General features: G+C 37.4%; 1 protein-coding gene across 2 annotated transcripts in view; it reads left to right on the top strand.

Moving 5' to 3' along the window:
* ATF6 (activating transcription factor 6) overlaps window positions 1-20,328 on the top strand; it is a 220,208-nt gene that overhangs the window by 30,929 nt on the left and 168,951 nt on the right. For both annotated transcript variants that reach the window (XM_029227930.1, XM_029227929.1), the window contains exons 8-9: window positions 13,640-13,825; window positions 14,755-14,846. In XM_029227930.1, the coding sequence (XP_029083763.1) occupies window positions 13,640-13,825; window positions 14,755-14,846 (278 nt within the window). The remainder of the gene's footprint in view (window positions 1-13,639; window positions 13,826-14,754; window positions 14,847-20,328) is intronic.

Below are 20,328 nucleotides of genomic sequence, written 5' to 3'. Positions count from 1 at the left end.
AAGGATTTTTAAAATGATCCCTTAAAATTTTCTTTTAATACTCTTTAAATTGAGAATTTGAATGTTTCTTCTATAATATTCCCAAATAGAACTTGCAATAGAAAATATTCAAAGTTGTCTTTTTTTAAAAAATTAATTTATTTATGGCTGTGTTGGGTCTTCGTTTCTGTGCGAGGGCTTTCTCTAGTTGTGGCAAGCGGGGGCCACTCTTCATCGCAGTGCGTGGGCCTCTCACTATCGCAGCCTCTCTTGTTGCGGAGCACAGGCTCCAGACGCGCAGGCTCAATAATTGTGGCTCACGGGCCCAGTTGCTCCGCAGCATGTGGGATCCTCCCAGACCAGGGTGCGAACCCACGTCCCCTGCATTGGCAGGCAGACTCTCAACCACTGCGCCACCAGGGAAGCCCCAAAGTTGTCTTTATGTAATTTGTTTAGACATTTAAAATATGTATTATGAAATACTTTAGACATGAAAAACGTAATGACTAATTAGATATTTTAAAAATATAAACAGTATATCACAGTTGTTAAAAATATTAATATATTTTTAGTCTACATTCATAGAATTATGACATTTAATCACTGGACAGTCCAGAGGAACATAGCTAGGATGGGGAGGAGGTCTAGAAACCATGTCATGGGGAGAGGAAGGGTTTAAGGGTTGGTATGATTCAGTAAGGTGAAGGAGAGAAGACTGAAAATAGAGCTATCTTCTAGGAAATGAAGGTTGTCATGTGGAAAATAGGATAATTGTTCTGGGTTATTTCAGAGGACTCATCTAGAACAGGTTCAGGTAAGTTATAGAAAAGTTTCTTCTAATTCTAAAATTCTTTGATATAGTAATTGTATTTAAAAACCAGAAGAGGTCTTTTTTTTTCTAGGCTTAATATCTGAATAGTGAGCATCTTAATGTTGGCAATCATTGTATGTCACTGACCCATTTTGTAATCTCTAAACATTTCTATTAATTATTTGTTGGTCTTTTAGCCAGACATCCTTTAGAAGTTCTTTGGTGAGAAAGACTATGTCTGTTCCGCTTTTGCACTCTTAAGAGTGCTCTGTAAATTTGGTGAATAATTTACTGATGTAACTTTGGTGAATAATTCAGTCAACATTGAAGAACTGGGGGCTGTGTGAGATGAGAAAGTATAGAACCAACAAGTATTAGCTTTTTTTTTAAGCATTATTTATTGACTAGCATTCTTACTACTTTTCAAAATTTAGAGTTGACAGTAATACACAAGAAAGATTCAAGTACTGTGTGTCTGGTGCAAGAGACCAAAAGACGATTAGAATAAAGTTTCTGGTCAACCTGCACGGAGGTTTTTTTGCTTATTTTTCCTTGGCTAGCACATCAGGAAGTGAGCCAAGCCTTTTCAGTGTGAGTTTTCTGGTAGAGGTTTTGACTTAATGTTTATTTCAAGTAAAGAAACATCAGTCTGTCCTATCTGCTGGCCAAGCCATTCAGGAACCCAGAGTAAATCTGTTCCAGAAGGAGCTGCAGAAAACTTTGATCTGCTCATGTATATAGTCTTCTGTGACCTCAATAGTGCATGTGTTTGTTAGACTCAAGTCCTGTTAAATTAGGATAAATTTGAGTTAGTATAAATTTCTGGTTTAAAATGGCCAAAATGAAAAAGTTTTCAAGTGTTTTTGTTTTTAAACCAAAGGTCTGGTGAAAAAGTTGTAATTCAGCACCAAAAAAAAAAAAAAACGTGCATCAGTCTTTTGTGGCTTTGTATTGCTGACATGGCTTCTTTTTTTCTACCTTTTTTGTTCTTTTGTTTGGCTAGTTTCACTCTCTAGAGGCCTGCTACTGCCATAAAGTAGCGTGTTTAGCATACCATATTCTGCAAACTACATTAAGTGCCACATTTTCTGTTATGAAACAGTTTGCCTGGTTCAAATTATAATCTCACTCTTTCTGCCTTTTGCTGGTAAATCTGTTCTGTTTAACTCTTGGAAACCTCATCTAAGTTTTCAAGAAATATGGTTGGTTTTTGGCTGTGATCCTGATGGAAAAAATGAACATGGTCTCTTATTTCAGTGTAGACATTCTCTTAAGCAGTTTCTTAGTAAATGGTAATCTTGGAACTACAAAGATGCCTTCATGGGAAAGCATGCTTATCTTTCTTTAAAGTGCTACTGAATGTGACCAAACATCAAACCAAGGGCTTGGAAACAGCAGTCTGTTTAAATCTGCATTTAGTACTTCCGCCTACCCCTTATAATTCCATAAAGTTCATGAGACATTACGGCCCTGGTTTTAAGGCTGTGGAGCTACATTGTTCTGGTGATTGGGACAACAGCAGGAAAAAAAAGTGGTGAAATTCTATTCTACATGTCCCATAGTGGGTCAACGTGGAGCAAAAACCCTTAATAGAAATCAGTTGGTGGGAACAATGGAAAGAAAATGATCAGGAGCTAGGTCAGAACTAGAAATAACATCAGATAGGAGGCTGATGAAGGGGTACAGGCTATACTGACAGGAGGCCCAGGTCTTCCTCTCAGCCCATTCACTCTGTTGAGCATCTTCCAGACCCTTTATTACTTTGGACCCTCTGTCTAATTCTTTACTTAGTGACCTGACCTCTTCCATCCCAGTCCCTATCCTTTGGAAGTCCCTGCCCTGGGTCACTAGAACCATCGTGAGAAGGTAGTTGCTGGGGGGATCCCTTTCCACTGTCCTTCAAATATTTGAATGGTGTGAAGGGGATTCCCCTAGCATACATACCAAATTAAAACTTTGTATTTGTTTCCTATGGAGACAGTGTTATACAGTTAAGTTCAAGATTTCAGGTATTGTTAGTATTGTCACCACTGAGGTAATGTGATACTGGCCCAGATGGGTGCTGTGCACACAGTGTTCCTTTACAGCAGTGGAGGAATGCTGAACTTGGGAATTGACTACCTTTTTTTTTTTTTTAAATGTTGAGCCTTCTTTTAATTTATTTATTTTTATTTTTGACTGTGTAGGGTCTTCGTTTCTGTGCGAGGGCTTTCTCTAGTTGTGGCAAGCGGGGGTCACTCTTCATCGCGGTGCGCGGGCCTCTCACCGTCGCAGCCTCTCTTGTTGCGGAGCACAGGCTCCAGACGCGCAGGCTCAGTAGTTGTGGCTCACGGGCCTAGTCGCTCCACGGCATGTGGCATCTTCCCAGACCAGGGTTCGAACCCGTGTACCCTGCATTAGCAGGCAGATTCTCAACCACTGCGCCACCAGGGAAGCCCAAGGGAATTGACTACCTTTACAGCAAGGAGTAAGCAAGCCTCTTAATTGTCCTGAGGAAGATGTTACCTTATCTCTCAAGGCTTCAACCCTGAGAAATGGCCTAGGTAAAGAGTGGTCAGGGCCTTGTATTCTTGTTGTACCCAGGAGGACATGTAGTAGCATGACTCACAGGGGAGCCCCTAAAGGAGTATCTTCCAAGAAAAATATGAGTCTAAAATAATCTGTTTACAATGCAAAGCAGTGCAGAGAAACTCTTAGAAAAATGGAGAGTGCCTATGTTCTATTTCAGGAAAAAAAAAAAGTGTAACTTTTACTGACACTTAAGCTGCTTATTTTATCTGTAACACCCAAGAAGAGATACTCTGTTGGGTCAAGGTGTGAGCTAAATATCCTTAAATTGTGTGGGTACCTCAGATCTAAGAAGGTGAATAATGAGTAGATACTTTTTAGTAACTAAAGTCTTTAACAGAAACATCGAGATCATGATATTTCTTCAGGCTATAAAGTAGAGGAATCCATCAGAACAAATTCAACAGGAAGATTTGGAGATCTGAAAAGCTATCCACATTCTAGTAAAAAAAAATCACTTCTGTGTTGACTACTTTTGGGCTTTGCTGCTACCAGGGACTCTGCAAATAAAAGAAAAACATGCTTTGTTAAAATATTTGCAGTTCCTTTTTAGATGGAGATTTGGGGCTTCTAAAAATTTATCTTGAATAAAGACGTTGGCAAGTAATCTCATTTGTGTTTACAGTATCTTTGGAATGGGAAGTGAACAGAAGGTTTCTTCTTTTTTTCCCTGATGTGTTGCATTAGGTTAGATTTATGTCGTGGCGACTTTAACATTCTTTATTCTGTATTTTTCAATGTAGCATCTTGATAAGGTTAATAAATAATTACTTTTAGAGGGGTGCTCATTTATATCAATAAATAATTAAATACTTCTTTCCTTTCTCTGATTTCCCTTCCTGTAACCTGTCCCTGGAGACTCATTCTTAAGGAGACAGTCCTCCCATGCCCTAGATGCTTTCTAGCCATATTGTTCCCCTGCTCAGAAGCAGTCACTGTTACTAGCATTTTATGCATTCTTCTTTAATATATAAGTATTTGTCTTTTTCCCTATTTACCTATTTTATGGAAATGGTAACATACTATAAATATAAACACTGTCCTGTACCTTGCTTTTCTCACTTAATACATCTTAGAGATTTTTTCCACATCAGTACATAAAAAGTTTTCCTATTTTTTTTAATAGATGCACGGTAGTCTTACTTCACAGGGTGCCATACTCATTTAAGAGTTTTGCAGGTTTTTTCTTTGTAAACATTCCTCCACTGAATAACTTGTTACTTATTTCATTTTGTTCATGTGCAAGTATACCTGTAGGAGAAATTCCTGTAATTGGAATTGGAGAGTCAGAACGTTGGTAGTTTTTCACCTTAGGGGTAAACTGTTCTTCTACACAGTTGTAGTTTGTTCTTCCACTTTCAGCGTATGAGAGTGACAGTCACAGGGTTTCTTAATGGAGCCCATAGATAGGTTTCAGTGTTTACATAAACATGTTCCCTTTTCTTGGCCTCACTCATTCCTTGCATAATAATTTGTAACACTTTGTGTGCCTGTACATTTGTCTGGAAAGAGAGTCCATAGCTTCCTAATGGCCTTTTGAGGTGAATGAAAGTCCTTGGTTGTTTGGTTTTCTAATAGCTTAATTGAGCTAACATTCATACACCATAGAGTTTGCCCTTTTAAAATGTACTATTTAATGGTTGCTTAGTATATTCCCAGAGTTGTGCTACTATCACTGCTGTCTAATTCCGGAATATTTCATCACCCTAGAAAGAAACTCCATTCCCATTAGCAGTCGTTCCTCATCCCCCAACCTCCACAGCCCTTGGCAACTACTTACTGATCTGCTCTCTGTGTGGAGTTGTCTATTCTGGACATTTCATCTCAGTGGAATTATACATGATGTAGCTGTTGTGTATGACATCTTTCAGTTACCATAATATTTTTCAAGGGACGTTCATGTTGTGACATGTATCTTACTCCTTTTTATGGCCAAATAATATTCCATTGTTCCAATATACCACATTTGGATTATCCATTCATCAGTTGATGGACATTTGGATGGTCTCCACTTTTTGGCTGTTATGAATAATGCTGCTTTGATCATTCATGTACAAGTTTTCATAGTCTTTTAAAAACAATTTTTAGTATATAAAGTGTTTACAAAAAAGAAAAATGCAAGTAAATCCAGCAATCAAATGGACAAAATAAGTGAATAGATAATTTACAAGGGAGAATGACAAATTATTTCAATGAAAGGATCAATAGTTATATAGTCTTAGAAGGTATATGTTCTCCAGAACGTTACTGCTTTACAAATATGTGAAAGAATATTAATTGTTAACAGAAGAGGACTTTTGACTGGTTAAAGGTGGTTAACAAATGGTACTCAAAGATTAAACCTGTTATGGTTAAAATTTTCTGTGGCTCTTACCCCCCCGCCCCTTGATTATGAGTTCTAAAGGAAAGTTTCTTTTTTCGTTTCCTGTAACTCCTTAGCGTTATGTGTGCACTGCAGCCGTTTGTATGTGTGTGTGTGTGTGTGTGTGTGTGTGTACATGTGTATTAGACTTTGTATATGGTAATAATTTCAAATTTTAAAATGTTGCAAAAACAAAAGTAGTGCAGAGAACATCCACGTGCCTTTACCTGGGTTCACCTATTGTTAACATTTTACCACATTTGCTTTATTAGTTCATGTTATCTATCTGCCTGTCTGTCTATCCATCTATCAATACATACATACTCAGATTTTTTTCCTGAACTATTTTAGAGGAACTTACATACCTCATAGTCCTTTACCCCTAGGTATTTCAGTGTGTATTTCCTCAGGATAGGGATATTCTCTTACATACCTGCAGTACAGACCCATAAATTTATGTTTGTAAAATACTTTATTCAAATGTCAATGTTACAGTTTTATCAGTTCAGTTTTTTTCTCTCCAATACAGGATCCAGTTTAGGGTCAGATATTGCATATAGATGTCATGTCTCTTTAGCTTCTTTTAATCTGGAACATTTCCACAACCTTTGTCTTTTTTTTTTTTTTTTTTTTTTTGCGTTACGCGGGCCTCTCACTGTTGTGGCCTCTTCCGTTGTGGAGCACAGGCTCCGGATGCACAGGCCCAGCGGCCGTGGCTCACGGGCCCAGACGCTCCGCGGCATGTGGGATCTTCCCAGACCAGGGCACGAACCCATGTCCCCTGCATCGGCAGGCGGACTCTCAACCACTGCGCCACCAGGGAAGCCCCAGCCTTTGTCTTTTTGACACCTTTGAGAAGTTCATCTCTTTTCTAATATAGTTTTTTAAAAAAATTAATTAATAAGTTAATTTGACTGCATGGGGTCTTTGTTGCTGTGTGCGGGCTTTCTCTAGTTGCGGCGAATGGGTGCTACTCTTTGTTGTGGTGCGCGGGCTTCTCATTGCAGTGGCTTCTCTTGTTGTGGAGCAAGGGCTCTAGAGCGCAGGCTCAGTAGTTGTGGTGCACGGGCTTAGTTGTTCTGCGGCATGTGGGATTTTCCCGGACCAGGGCTCGAACCCGTGACCCCTGCGTTGGCAGGCGGATTCTTAACCACTGCAGCACCAGGGAAGCCCCTCTAATATAGTTTTGATAAGTACTTCACATTTATTTTTGCATAGTTCTATTTGATTCTCACAGAATCCTTGTAAAGTAGGCTTTATTCCCATTTTACCATTGAATGAATCAATTGGTTAAGTATTTCAGCCAAGGCCATATTACTTCGATGGCTAATATTGATAAAGTGGTATGTGCCAGACACTTTCTAAGTGCATAAAACCTCCTGTTGGCCTTTTGAGGTGAATGAAAGTCCTGATAAATACAGAATAAGGAGCAGTCTGAGCGATCTTGGGAGGAGATTAGATTTTTATTCTTAGGCTTTGTTTTTCTGCTCTTGTAGGAATTAAGTGAGATTTCCATATTTTGTCTGTTTTTGTTTTTGTATTAGTCTGATATTTAAAATTTGAAATGTGTAAAAATAGGAGATGGAATGAGGACAGATATTTTCAATATTACTTTAGTTGCGCAGTTTATCAGAGCAGCTGTGAGGCACATTGTCGTTGGAATTAAGAATTTTTGTCTCCTCACCCAGTTTATTCATAGCTGCAGGATGTTTCTTTTTACTGACGCTTATGTGTATGGTACATTACAGTTTGCAGAGAACCTTCATGTCCATTACTCATTTGATCCTCACCTCAATCATATGACCCGTGATAATGGAGTTAGGATTCAAGCCTAGGCCTTCTCTGAGTCCAGTCCTGTTGTCATTACTCTGTGCTGCATTAATGGGGCTTTACTTTCAAGGCAGCCCTGATGCAGTGCAAACTTCAAATTACCTACGTCTTGAAACTTGCTGCTCCCTCTGCAAATGTATTCTCTTAATTAAAAAAAACATTCAAGCAGATGGTTTTACCTCTTGAGAGACAAAGCTTAAAGATTGACCTTATTTGAACAATCTGGTATCAAATAAAACAGCAAAGTTAATATCATCCATATTTTATGATACAGTAGTCATTATTGTGCTACATGGTAATTAAGCACACATGTTTAACATCAGTGGTAGAACCATTTTGTTTTTGGATTGCATGAGACCTTTAGAGGATTAAAGCGGTGGCTTTAAACTTTTTGTCCACAATCCACAGTAAGAAACGTATTTTACATTTCTCTTGACATATACAGTCTAATGAAACAAGAGATAAGCTCTTACTAACTCCCTCTTTTTATTAATGTTTAAATAGACTCTGGGAGAAGAAATGATTTTTCTAAGATCTTCCAATTAATCTATTGCAGTGCTGGGACAAGAATTAAGAACTTCTGACTTCTGGGATTTCCCTGGTGGTCCAGCAGTTAAGAATCTGTGCTCCCAACGCAGGGGGCCCAGGTTCAATCCCTGGTTAGGAAACTAGATTCCACATGCCGCAAGTAAAGATCCCGTATGTCACAACTAAGACCTGGTGCAGCCAAATAAATAAATAAATAAATATTTTTTTAAAAAAGGTCCACATCCGAAGTGAGAGAGGAGCATTGACATATATACACTACCAAATGTAAAATAGATAGCTAGTGGGAAGTAGCCGCATAGCACAGGGAGATCAGCTCAGTGCTTTGTGACTACCTAGAGGGGTGGGATAGGGAGGATGGGAGGGAGGTGCAAGAGGGAGGGGATATGGGGATATATGTATATATATAGCTGATTCAATTTGTTATACAGCAGAAAGTAACACAACATTGTAAAGCAATTATACTCCAATAAAGATGTTTAAAAAAAAAAAGGTCCTTATCAAAAAAAAACATAAAAAAAAACTCCCGACTTCCAGTGTTGTCATTTTTTTAAAAAATTTATTTATTTTGTTTTATTTATTTTTGGCTGTGTTGGTCTTCGTTGCTGTGCATGGGCTTTCTCTAGTTGTGGTGAGTGGGGGCTACTCTTCATTGCAGTGCACAGGCGTCTCATTGCAGTGGCTTCTCTTGTTGTGGAGCATGGGCTATAGGCAAGCAGGCTTCAGTAGTAGTGGCTCGTGGGCTCAGTAGTTGTGGCGCGCAGGCTCAGTAGTTGTGGCACACGGGCTTAGTTGCTCCGAGGCATGTGGGATCTTCCCGGACCAGGGCTTGCATTGGCAGGCGGATTCTCAACCACTGGACCCCCAGGGAAGCACCCAGTGTTGTCATTTAATGACTAAATTACTATTACTCTTATATAGCTACACCAAGTACTTCTAGGGACATATGAAGCAGACGAGTATTAACTGAAGGCACAGGAAACTGCTCTGAGGATCTTTGAAGATGCTGTGCACAGGACTAAGATTCCTGCATTCTTCAGGAGGCTCTGCCCATAGTGTGGCTTTCCTGAGGGCATCTGGTGGATACTCTTGTCTTTGCCTCTCTACCAGTTCTTTCTTTTCACTCAGAAGATGGGATTGGATAGGGCAACTTGGACCTACAATCTAGTAGGGATTTTGTCTGTTATCCTTTCTCACTCTGGAAATCTGGGTGAAAATTATCTACTTGACTCTGCCAATTTAATGGCTCCTGTTACCAGTAATGAAGAGTCTTTATTTAACTTTTAATGAGTAGGAACTAGTTACGCCACACACGCACACACAACTTAATAGAGAGTAAAATAAAATTTTGGCTTTCTGTCATAAGATTTGAGAAGAGTTGATGTAGTATAAGTAAAACTTCTGGTTTCCTGTTTAAAATAATTTTATGAGAAAAAAAGGAGTGTACTTAAGATTCTTAAGAGAAATCAAATTAAAATATTTAATTTATTTGAATATTTAAAATAAGGTTGCCATAAATTAAATTTGCCATTGATTTTTGCTGTACATCTTTTTTAGGATGTATTTATAATAAGTATATTTACTATGATATACAATAATATAATAATTATGTAAATTAAAAGAAGTATTTAAGAAAATTTACTCCTTTGCCTTTTAAATCAATTTCAAATAAAGTTAATTTTTTTTTTTGCGGTGTGCGGGCCTCTCACTGCTGTGGCCTCTCCCGTTGCGGAGCACAGGCTCCGGACGCGCAGGCTCAGTGGCCATGGCTCACGGGCCCAGACGCTCCGTGGCATGTGGGATCTTCCCGGACTGGGGCACGACCCCATGTCCCCTGCATTGGCAGGTGGACTCTCAACCACTGCGCCACCAGGGAAGCCCCCTTTTTTTTTATTTAATTGAAAAAAGTTTTGTTTGACATGATGAAGAGGTTAATCAGTGACAGTTTCTGCTTCATACGTCAGTTGAGAGGGAAAGATTCAGCAAAATGAGAATTAGAACTGACAGATGTGCAGTAAGCCAGTGATTGATCCAGCTGTATGTTATCAGTACTTGATCTCTCTTGAGCTTGTGTGTGATGTTAGAATGTATTTCTTAGCAGTAAATATTTTATTTTAATATCTTTAATTTATAGCCATTCAGGACTTTGAAGCTCATTTCTTAGCAACATCACAGAATCAAGGGTCTAAATAGCCTTATTTTATTTGTAAGAAGAACATAATATCTTATAGTGTTTATTAGTCAGTAACTTAAAATTTAAAAACATAATGGAAAGAGACTTAGAGTTTTGACTCTTAAGTTGATCCAGCCTTCAAAAAGTACTTGTCCATTTGTGAAAGTTCTCCTTTTACGAGATTCTTTCTTACAGTCAAATAAATGTTTGTTTGATAGTGAAACACCATATTTTATAGTGCAGTGTCACTAAAGGGAGAATATTTTGCTGCCGTGGAGTTTTTTCTTTTTTCTTTTTCCAAGGCACAATGCTTGGTGGAAGAGTTGTCTGAAGGCAGGATGGCCAGAAGCAGTGACTGGCTAGCTGTTCACTCATTTTAGTCATGTTGAATCTTCTCATATGCCCATAAGGGAGATGCGTCAATTGATTAATGGGCCAGAGTATTGATTTTATGTTTGCAGACTGCTAATAAAGGAGAATAAGCTTTCTATTCAAGCAGTTCCGTAAGCCTTCAATTTCAAACAGGCGCATAATTAAAGTAATCATACAGCTCACTGAGTTTACAGCTCCATACTGTGATGCAAGACTTCCTGTTTGGTGTTTAAAAGCAGTGTGGAGCTGTTGTATCAGAAGCACTGGGCTTGGAATCAACTGTCCTAAGTTCTAGCCTTGGCTCTTCTACTCTCTAACAGTATCAAATGATAAGGCTTATTTTAAAGAATCTTGAAAACTGTAAAAATTTCAACAAGAGGAGATTAATTAAATGTATTATGGAACATCAAGATAATTGAAATACTATGCTGCTATTCTCATGGCATTTCAGAGATGATCGTGATACACTGTATGTTAAAAAATCAGTTTACAGAACAGTTATTATAGTGTAATCCTTTTCTTCTTATAAAATGTCATTCCCCATCAAAAAACCAAACAGTATGTGTGTGTTTAATATGAAAATTATGGGTTTTTTTGCCTAGAATATACAGAATAATTTAAATATTATTTATTTAGATAGCTGAAGATAGCTTGCTGAAATGTAAAGTTGGAACTCTGGTGATTCCTGTGGATTTTACATATTTTTACTGTATTTATCCTTTGTATTTATTGGTAATATTGAGTATTTACCACATTTTCAGAGCTATTGTATCTTTTCCTGTGGGAAGAAATGAATATTTGGCCACAGGTGGTTTTCATTTTTTTAGTATGAGGCATGTACACTGACAGCCTTTGAAACTTTATGCTGTATAAAATGCAGGTGCTTTTATTGTTTACAGAAATCCCTAATCCTTGTTTGAAATTTATTAAATGGTGTGCCATCTGTAAGCCTTCCCAAATTCCATACATTAATTAGCCTTTAAAGTAAGGTTACCTTTTATCTCACTTTTAGTATAAACTCTTCCATCTGGGAACCTTCTCTTTTATGTGTTTGTTCAGCGTTCTGTGTACTTAAGCACTCTAGTATTAAGTATTAATTATGGATACTGGCATTCCAAGTAACAGTGAAGATCACTGAGAGTAACAGTAGTTTGAACAAAGTGGCATTGTCCAGAGAATAGTTTGAAACTGATGAATAATCAGTCCATCGTGGCTTTGCCACGTGTGTGTGTGTGTGTGTGTGTGTGTGTGCACGTGTGTGTGCGTGTGTGTGTTTAGCATTATTGAAGAGTGGGATAGTTATTCCACAGGGAAACTTTATAAATTTGGTAGATGGTTATATAAGTCAGCATTCTTGTGAAGTTTCAGTTAAAAAAGAAAAAAAAAAAAAGGAAAAAATACTCCTCTTGACATCTCATATAATGTTTCTTTTCCTTGTGGATTCTGATTGCTTGGCTGGCTTTGGTATACCTCTGTTTCTAGCAAATGTAGTATGGGGTGGGAACTGTGTTGTTATTTCAAAAGAAATCAGTATTATTTAATTGTACTTACCAATCTGAGTAAGCGTTATTAAACACCCACAGTAAAATGTTTATTTTTTTAAAGTCCTTTACAAAACAGAGAACTCAGTAATTCAGTCATCTGTATTCTTACAATAATAAATTTAATATTATTTGGTGCTTTTTATGGACTTTTGCTACCTCACCATCTCTCCCAAATAAATTAGACTAAAATTAAAACAAATTGGTTCCACACCTTAGTTCAGAAAATACGACAAAAATAATTTTGCTCAGTAAGTTTTGATTATGGTAGCTATTGTGGGTCATATTACATAGTTTTGGTTTCCAGGGTATAAAATCTAGGTGGAGAGAGAGTCAACATTTTTGAGACAGTTGAGACCATTAGAGTGTTCAGGTGTATCTTCCAAATTATATGGGCATAAGAAATTCAGATAATATAAAAACTCCGAGTGGTTTATCATAGTTAGAGTTTGGACGGTCCTTAATATTAGCTTAGTAGAGGAGACAGCATTCCAAATTGGAACAAACAGTATGAATAAAGGAACGAGTTAGGTGTGTATGAAGATCATACACACCTTAAATGTTAAGATTGGAGGGTGTGGTGTGAATAGTTGTGGGGATAGAGAAGTAGGGGGTGGTCACATTATGGAAGATCTTGAAAGCAAAGGTGGGTAGCTAGAATGCACGACTAGCTTGCTTTTGCAATGGAATAGCAAGATTAAAATGTTTTTAGGGGAAGGAAGTTACCTTAGAAATGGTAGACAGAAGGGGCCTGAAGCCAATTAAAGTAGTTAGGAGGCTATTGTAGTAGCCTAGAGATGAGTTAATGAGTGCCTGCATTAGGAGAATGGCAGTGGAAATAGAAAGGAATGACAGAGACACTTTCACTGGAAGAAACTTGGTCATCAGTATATCCTCAATACATATTTAGTGAGTAAGTGGGAGGTTGAGAGAGGGAGTAAATTTAGACAATGAAAGAAAAATAGGTTACTGGTCACATCTTCCATTATATCCTGAGAGATACCACTGATATAAAACGAATAGATTTTTAAAAAAATAGAGGGAGATAATGAGTTCAGTTTGCACATAGTGAATTTCAAGTGATGGTAACTCTACAAGTAGAAGTGGCCTTATAGGTAATTGGATATATGGTTCTGAAAAATAGTCAATTAATTCAGGGCCTGTGATATAGATTAAAGGTGTCTGTATATATACATACATATATACGTAGTGTTTCTAAAGGGAAAATTGGAAGATCAATAAATAAGCCTTAGAAAACACCAGAGGAAAACGTTTAACAGGTTTTAGAAGGCCTTATTTAATCATTTGATTTCAATTTACTTTGAGTAATATTTTTTAAAACAACCAGTAACCTGTGTTTTGAACAGTTTGTTAAAAGATAATTGTAAAAATCAGTATATTCTTAACTGATCTGATCCTAAAATTCAAATATTTTGATTCACTGTAACTTTTCCTAGATTGCTGTGCTAAGGAGACAGCAACGTATGATAAAAAATCGAGAGTCAGCTTGTCAGTCCCGCAAGAAGAAGAAAGAATACATGCTAGGGTTAGAGGCAAGGTTAAAGGCTGCCCTTCTGGAGAATGAGAAGCTGAAGAAAGAGAACGGATCCCTGAAGCGGCAGCTGGATGAAGTTGTATCAGAGGTGAGTGATGGTTGTGATACAGCCAGGATAATGGGTTAAAGTGTTCTTTTTTTCTGATAAATCAATTGGAAATTTTACATTTTAAATTAAATTGTGTAAAATAATAGTACTAGGAAAAGGCAGGCACGATAAACCCGAAAACATTTGTAGTAAGGATAAAGTATTGGAAAGAGGAGGTTTTGAATTGTACCTCACAAGCTGTATATAAAAGTTGTCTTCTTTTCCTGGGTTTCTCCTCACTTATTACCATAGCACTCTCTTGTGTTTTTTTTGACTAAATGAATCACATTGAGGCTCCTAAATAGTCCCACTAGGTCTTCCCTTTTAAAAAAGAAAACAATACAAAATAAAAACTTGTTAATGTTTTCTTGGTCTACATGACCACTATTATGTTTTCTATTTTGTTGCCATGCTGGTCCCAGCAAGGTTAATCTTCTCCTCAGTTCTGTTGCTGAAATCTGCTGCTTTCAGGATTTCCTACTGCAGTGCTGTCCTGAACCAAATTGATGCCTCTGGCTACTGAGTGGGGCTTCTTATATTGCTCTTTCTATCTTTCCTTGAGCATATGGGAAAATTCCATTATGTTACTGAAAACAATGATTTAATAGGGAGACAAACCACAGAAGTATCTTAGGATTCTTTGAAGATCCATAAAATTATAAAAATTGTTGAATTCTTTCCTTTTGGGTGAGGATGCCTCTGCCACAGGGTGGCTGCTATGTTTCTTCTCTCCTGCTACTCTCCTTTTCTCTCTCTCTGGAAGGTTCTGCTCTAGTCTTTTGGAAAGTACTATTTCCTCACATTTGCGTTTTGTTTTTTTTGTTGAAGTATTCACATAACTGGTGAAGAGGAGAGTTGTTGTCTTAGATGTTGCTTTTTGTGAGATTGATGTGTAGTTTAATTGTATTTAATGTGGTCCTTTTCTTTAGAACCAGAGGCTTAAAGTTCCCAGTCCGAAGCGAAGAGCTATCTGTGTGATGATAGTTTTGGCATTTGTAATACTGAACTATGGACCCATGAGGTAAGTGTATAGATATTTATTTTGGATACTAATGCTAAAAATTTAAATTCTTGTTATTTATTATTCTAGCTCTAGTCATAAGCTAGGGAAAAATGGATTTGTTTTGTTCTTCACCTAGGTCTGGCAGAAAGTTCATGTCTTTTAATGAAGAAAGCCTTAAGTTATTCAACAGATCACTGATGAAGCAGAATAATGAACTGATTAGGATCATGGGCATTGAAATTAGACTGCCTGAGTTCAAATCCTATCTCCTCCACTTAGTAACTTTGTTGTCTTAGGCAAGTTACTTAATCTCTCTATGCCTCAGTTACTTACTTTTAAAATGTGTTTATAAGAATAATATTACCTACCTCAGTACTATGATACTTGAGTATCAGAGATTATAAGGCACTTGGGTGGCTTCCTCCCTAGCTATAAAATAAATAGGTAGAGCAATAATTCTCAGTTTCTTCTTTAGTAGATTTGGAATGTGAATCAGTATAAATATTTTAAGGATCTAGCTGAACTTGGTTCAGGTTTTCAGCTAAATCACAGCTAAGAAATGCTGCTTTTGTGTTGGAGTCATAGAATACTAGAATTCAAAGGGATCTTAGAAATCATCTTTTTCAGACTCCCACTAACCATGGCACACTCAACACATGATCAAAATCAGCATCCTAGGTGTTGGGGAGCCAAGAGTAGTTAGACAGGGGCCGTGCCTTTAAAGATGTCATGATCCAGCTGGAGGAGAGACATGTAAAAGGATGACTACAGGATAATGTGATGCATGTCATAACATCAGTATGAACAAAGTACTAAAAGAATATAAATGAGAATATGGATTCCTTGAGGAGAAGGTTCATGTCATATTGATAGACGCTCAAAACATTTTTTTGTTGAATGACAGAATGGTAAGGGACATCCCATAGAGGAAGCTGAATCTTAAAGTGTGATGACAGTCTGCCAGGTGGAAAGTATGGGAAAGGCATGCCAAGCAGAGGGAGCAGCATGATAAAAGGCACAATTATGAAATGGCCTGACATTTTCAGAAAAAAAAAAATTCAGTGCATTTTTATATGTGTGGGAGTGTGTATGAGGAAATATGGCTAGCAGTATAAGTGGGGGCCAGATAATGAAGGGCCTTGTATGCTGCTATATACAGCGCTACTGTAAACCAGACATTCCTGAGTTTTTAGGGAGAGGGTAACGTAATCAGTTTTGTATCTTAGGAAGATGACTCTGAGGGTGGTATTGAGAATGGATTGGATGGAGGAGAAACTATTGGCAGAGACAGCATTAGGAGGCTGTTGGTGTATTTAAGGTAATAGATGAGAGCCTGAACTTAGACTATGGTGATGGAAAGGATGGACTATCTCAGGGTACATCTCTGAGATAGACTCTGTGGGATTTGATGACGAATACAGTGTGGAACATGAGGAAGAAAAGAGAGAAATTAAACATAATTCCAAAATTTCTATCTTGAAGGACTGAATGGTGATGCTGTAATAGGAGGTAGCCAACATAGAAAGGTGAATAGTTTTATGATGGAAGACAATGGTTTTTATTAGTAGTATGGGAAATTTGAGATAGTGACTAGATATTGGGAATTACCATGATAGATAGGTAGATAGACAAACAGAGACGTTAGTGGAATAGCTGAGATTATCCAAGGAGAAAAATAGAGGAAGAAGAGTAATAAGAATCTGAGGGAATCAGCATGAGCAGTAGATCGACTCAGGAAAAGAAACTTAGAGTGAATAGGGTTAGGGACAGAATGAGAAGAGAATGGTTTTCTCAAGCTAAGGATGAAAAGAGTTTTAAGAGGGCCTTGAGCAGTGATATCACATGCTGAGGGCTTGAGAGAGGCAGAAAGCTGAGACAGGAGCATTGAATTTGGTAATTAGCCGTCAGTAGTAATCTTGGAAAGCAGATTTATTAGGGAGAGGAGCGAAATCTCTATTAAAATTAGTTGAGAACTGAAATAAGTTGAATTAATCTCTTTTATTAATAAAACTTTACTATAAAGATTTTCAGACAGAGAAATTAGAGAAAAATAGTATAATGAACCCCTTTTTTCACATGTTCGATGGGCAAACTAGGTCACTCCCATTTTATTCCTATGTAGTTGGTTTCTAAAAAATAAAATATAGATCTCGTATTGGACTTTTGTTATTGTTTGGTGTTAGCGCAATTCCCCAGAGCATTTGATACCTCATCATGGAGCCCCAGAGACCTATCTACTTTTTAATTAGTTCACTAAGGCAACTCAGTGAAAAGAAGGCATAATTCTGAGTTGGCTTATTTTTGAAAGTCCACACTATATTAGACAAGTTACATAGAATATGCTGAAGAGATACCTGGAGTAAGCCTTTGAATATTAAAAAATTATTTTACTACTTTATTCGTTATTTACGCTTGACATTTTACCCATATTTTTCATATTAAAATTATTTTGTCATTTTAGTTTTTCTATTTGAGGACTGGGACTTCTTTATTCATGAAGATCTATGTCTTGATTAATAAAGGAGAAAAGAGACATGCTAATCAAAACTTTGTCATCCTGACTTAGGAACTTGAAAATAATTAAATTCCTTGAATAAAGTGAATCGGATTACTGTGGAGTGAATACAGAGTCACTAACAGCTCTCAAAATGAAGCGTTTTATGCTGGGACCCTCAGTACCAGAGGGGGCTTCATGGGTGTAGGCCATTTGTTAGAACTTCTCCAGCTACACTCATTTCTTCCTTTCAAAGTCTCTTTTATATAATGACTTTTTCCACTGACTTTCCTCTGTGACTTTTGCCACAGCCATTGAGGATAACAGAGCCATAGGTTTCAATTATTATCTTATATTTAAATACCAGTTTTTAAAGGTGACCATTAGTAGTTATACCCTGAAGATTCTTTTATCATTACAGAGGCTGCTACTTTTCCTTCTCCTTTTGAATGCTCTTTGGACTACCTGGAACCCCAGGGCTCTACACTTTGAGAACTGCTGCCATAATTAATTTAACCATTTTCCTATTAATGGGCATTTAAATTATTTCCATACACACACACACACACACGGTATTGTTTACATACGTGGAGTCTGTATTGTGTGTGTGTGTGGAGAGAGAGAGAGTAGCAGACTGGAGTTAGAAGGCATGAATATCTGAAATTGTAATAGATTCTGCCAAATTGCCTTCCAAAAAGACTGTCCCAGTTTACACTCCCACCAGCAGGTGAAAGGAAGGTCCATTTCTCTACACCTTTCCTAACATGGATATTGTAAGTGTTTTTTAATATTTACCTATCTTCTGGATCAAAAATGTTATCTTAACATTCTTGCAGCCACAGTGGCCTCCTTGCTCTTCCTCAAACACACTAATGATGTTCCTGCTTCAGTTTCTTCACATTTATTATTCCTACTGCCTGGAATGCTCTTCCTCCAGTGGCCTTCCTTCAAGTGTTAGCTCAAATGCCACCTCAATGAGACTGTCCTGGACTGCCTTCTCTAAATTGCCACCCCTGCTCCTGCCACCACACTTCCTATTCTCTTTTTTCTTTTACTTTTCTCCATAGTACCTCTTGTCTTCTAGTATACTGTGTAATTTACTTATTTATTTTCTTTATTTCCTTGCAGAGATTTTCATCTGTTTTTTGTTTTACAGTGCTTAGAACAGAGCCTGGCACGTAGTGGTCTCTCAATAAATATTTTTGGTATGAATGAATATGTTCCCCCTACCCTCACCCCTCATTAGTAGTAAGTTATTTTTTGATAAGTCTTTAGCTAGTTGTATTTCTCTTTTAAAGGGATTACTTGTAATCTTGACCAAAAAATCTTTTCTTTTGGTATGAGTTGCTGTAAACCTACTTGCATGTATTAAATATGTATCTAGTGTTTATTGACAAGTAACCTGCTTGCCATACTCTGCATATATTTACTAATTCCTATTTTTGTACGTTTATGTACACCATTCCTAAACTGAAAGAACTTCCTTCTGTCTTTCAACTTATGTTTTAGTCTCTCCCCACTGACATTCTTGATATTGTTTTATTCAACTGCTTCTCACCAGTTATCAATTTGTTACATTTTCTTCCACTTGTTGAAGTTGTGCTTTGTGCTGTTACTGTTTCTTATGCATATTTTGTCCCAGGTATAAAGTCTTAGATCATGCTGTCTAGTTCTTTAATTTTGTCCTGTAGAGACAAGACAGTGTTCATCCCAGAGGAGATACACAGTTATGTGTGTTCATTTGCTATTTCTCAAAAGCTGTGTGCTTTTAGTTCCTCGTTTCTTATCTAGGCTATATGAGGTACTCATTATTTATTCAGTCAGACATACAGCAAATATTTTTAGAGGACTATTGTTTGCCAGGTACTGAGCAAGGAGCCAGGAATGCAAACATGAATAAAAGTCTAGTAAGAGAAGCACATATGTAAACAACTGTAGTATGAAAAAGAATTATGTAGATGTTGTGTAAAGGTAGGGGCATATTCTTTTTTTTTAAATATATATATATATTTTAAAATATTTATTTATTTATTTGGTTGCACTGGGTCTTAGTTGCAGCAGGCAGGCTCCGTAGTTGCGGCTCGCGGGCTCCTTCGTTGCGTTATGCATGTGGGATCTAGTTCCCTGGCCAGGGATCGAACCCAGACCCACTGCATTGGGAACGCAGAGTCTTACCCACTGCACCACCAGGGAATTCCCAATAGGGGCATATTGTTGAAGGAACATCAGTGACTCTGATGATGGTAGTCACAGAGGCTTTACGGAGTAGCATTTGATGAACGAATAAAGAGAATGTAATTATGCTTCAGGAAATGAGGGTGGTATTGGGGACGTCTTGCTGTGAAAGCCCTCATAAGTCAACAGAGATTTGAAAGATAAGACAGGAACAAAAAATTTTTAATGAATTAATGATCTTCACTGATGGCTGAGGTGATGGGTGTATCATGGGTTGGGTCTTATTTCCATGAGCAAGTAGATTGATCCATTATGGATGGAGGAGATAATAGTCTCAATTTATTAATAAAGGTTTGTGTTTAAAAAAATTAGATGGACAGTACAAAAAGGAGAATTAAGAATGGGAGAAAGTTTAAATACTTGAAAATACTGAGCAACAACCTAAGGAAATCTGTGTCTGTCTCTGTGTGAAGGCTTTAGGAACAGAAAGCCAAGAAGTAGTGGGAATATTAGGAACTGTTCAGATTTTGAAAACATGTTAAAAGGCTTAGATTGAAGAAAAGCAACAAAGAGAAGAGCTAGAAGGAATGAAGAAATATCAAAATGTCTTAACAAGTTGGAATATCTCCAGATACCAAGAAGGAAATAGGAAAGAAACTGGCTATGAAACTCATAAAAAGCAGGAACTATTTCTTCTGGAGAAAATTTGGCACAGTGAAATATCAAAGCTCAGAGAGCAACAGTGTTTGAAAGACTGAAATCTACCCCTGAACCAAATGTTGGGAATGGAGATGTTGCATCATGTATATTATTCAGAAGCATTTCTTAATT

This window comes from Monodon monoceros, unplaced genomic scaffold (assembly GCF_005190385.1).
Source record: "Monodon monoceros isolate NGI ecotype Baffin Bay Population unplaced genomic scaffold, NGI_Narwhal_1 Super_Scaffold_18, whole genome shotgun sequence".
NCBI lineage: Eukaryota > Metazoa > Chordata > Mammalia > Artiodactyla > Monodontidae > Monodon > Monodon monoceros.
Note: the sequence above shows the minus strand (reverse complement) of the source record. Positions and strands in the feature narration are given on the sequence as shown.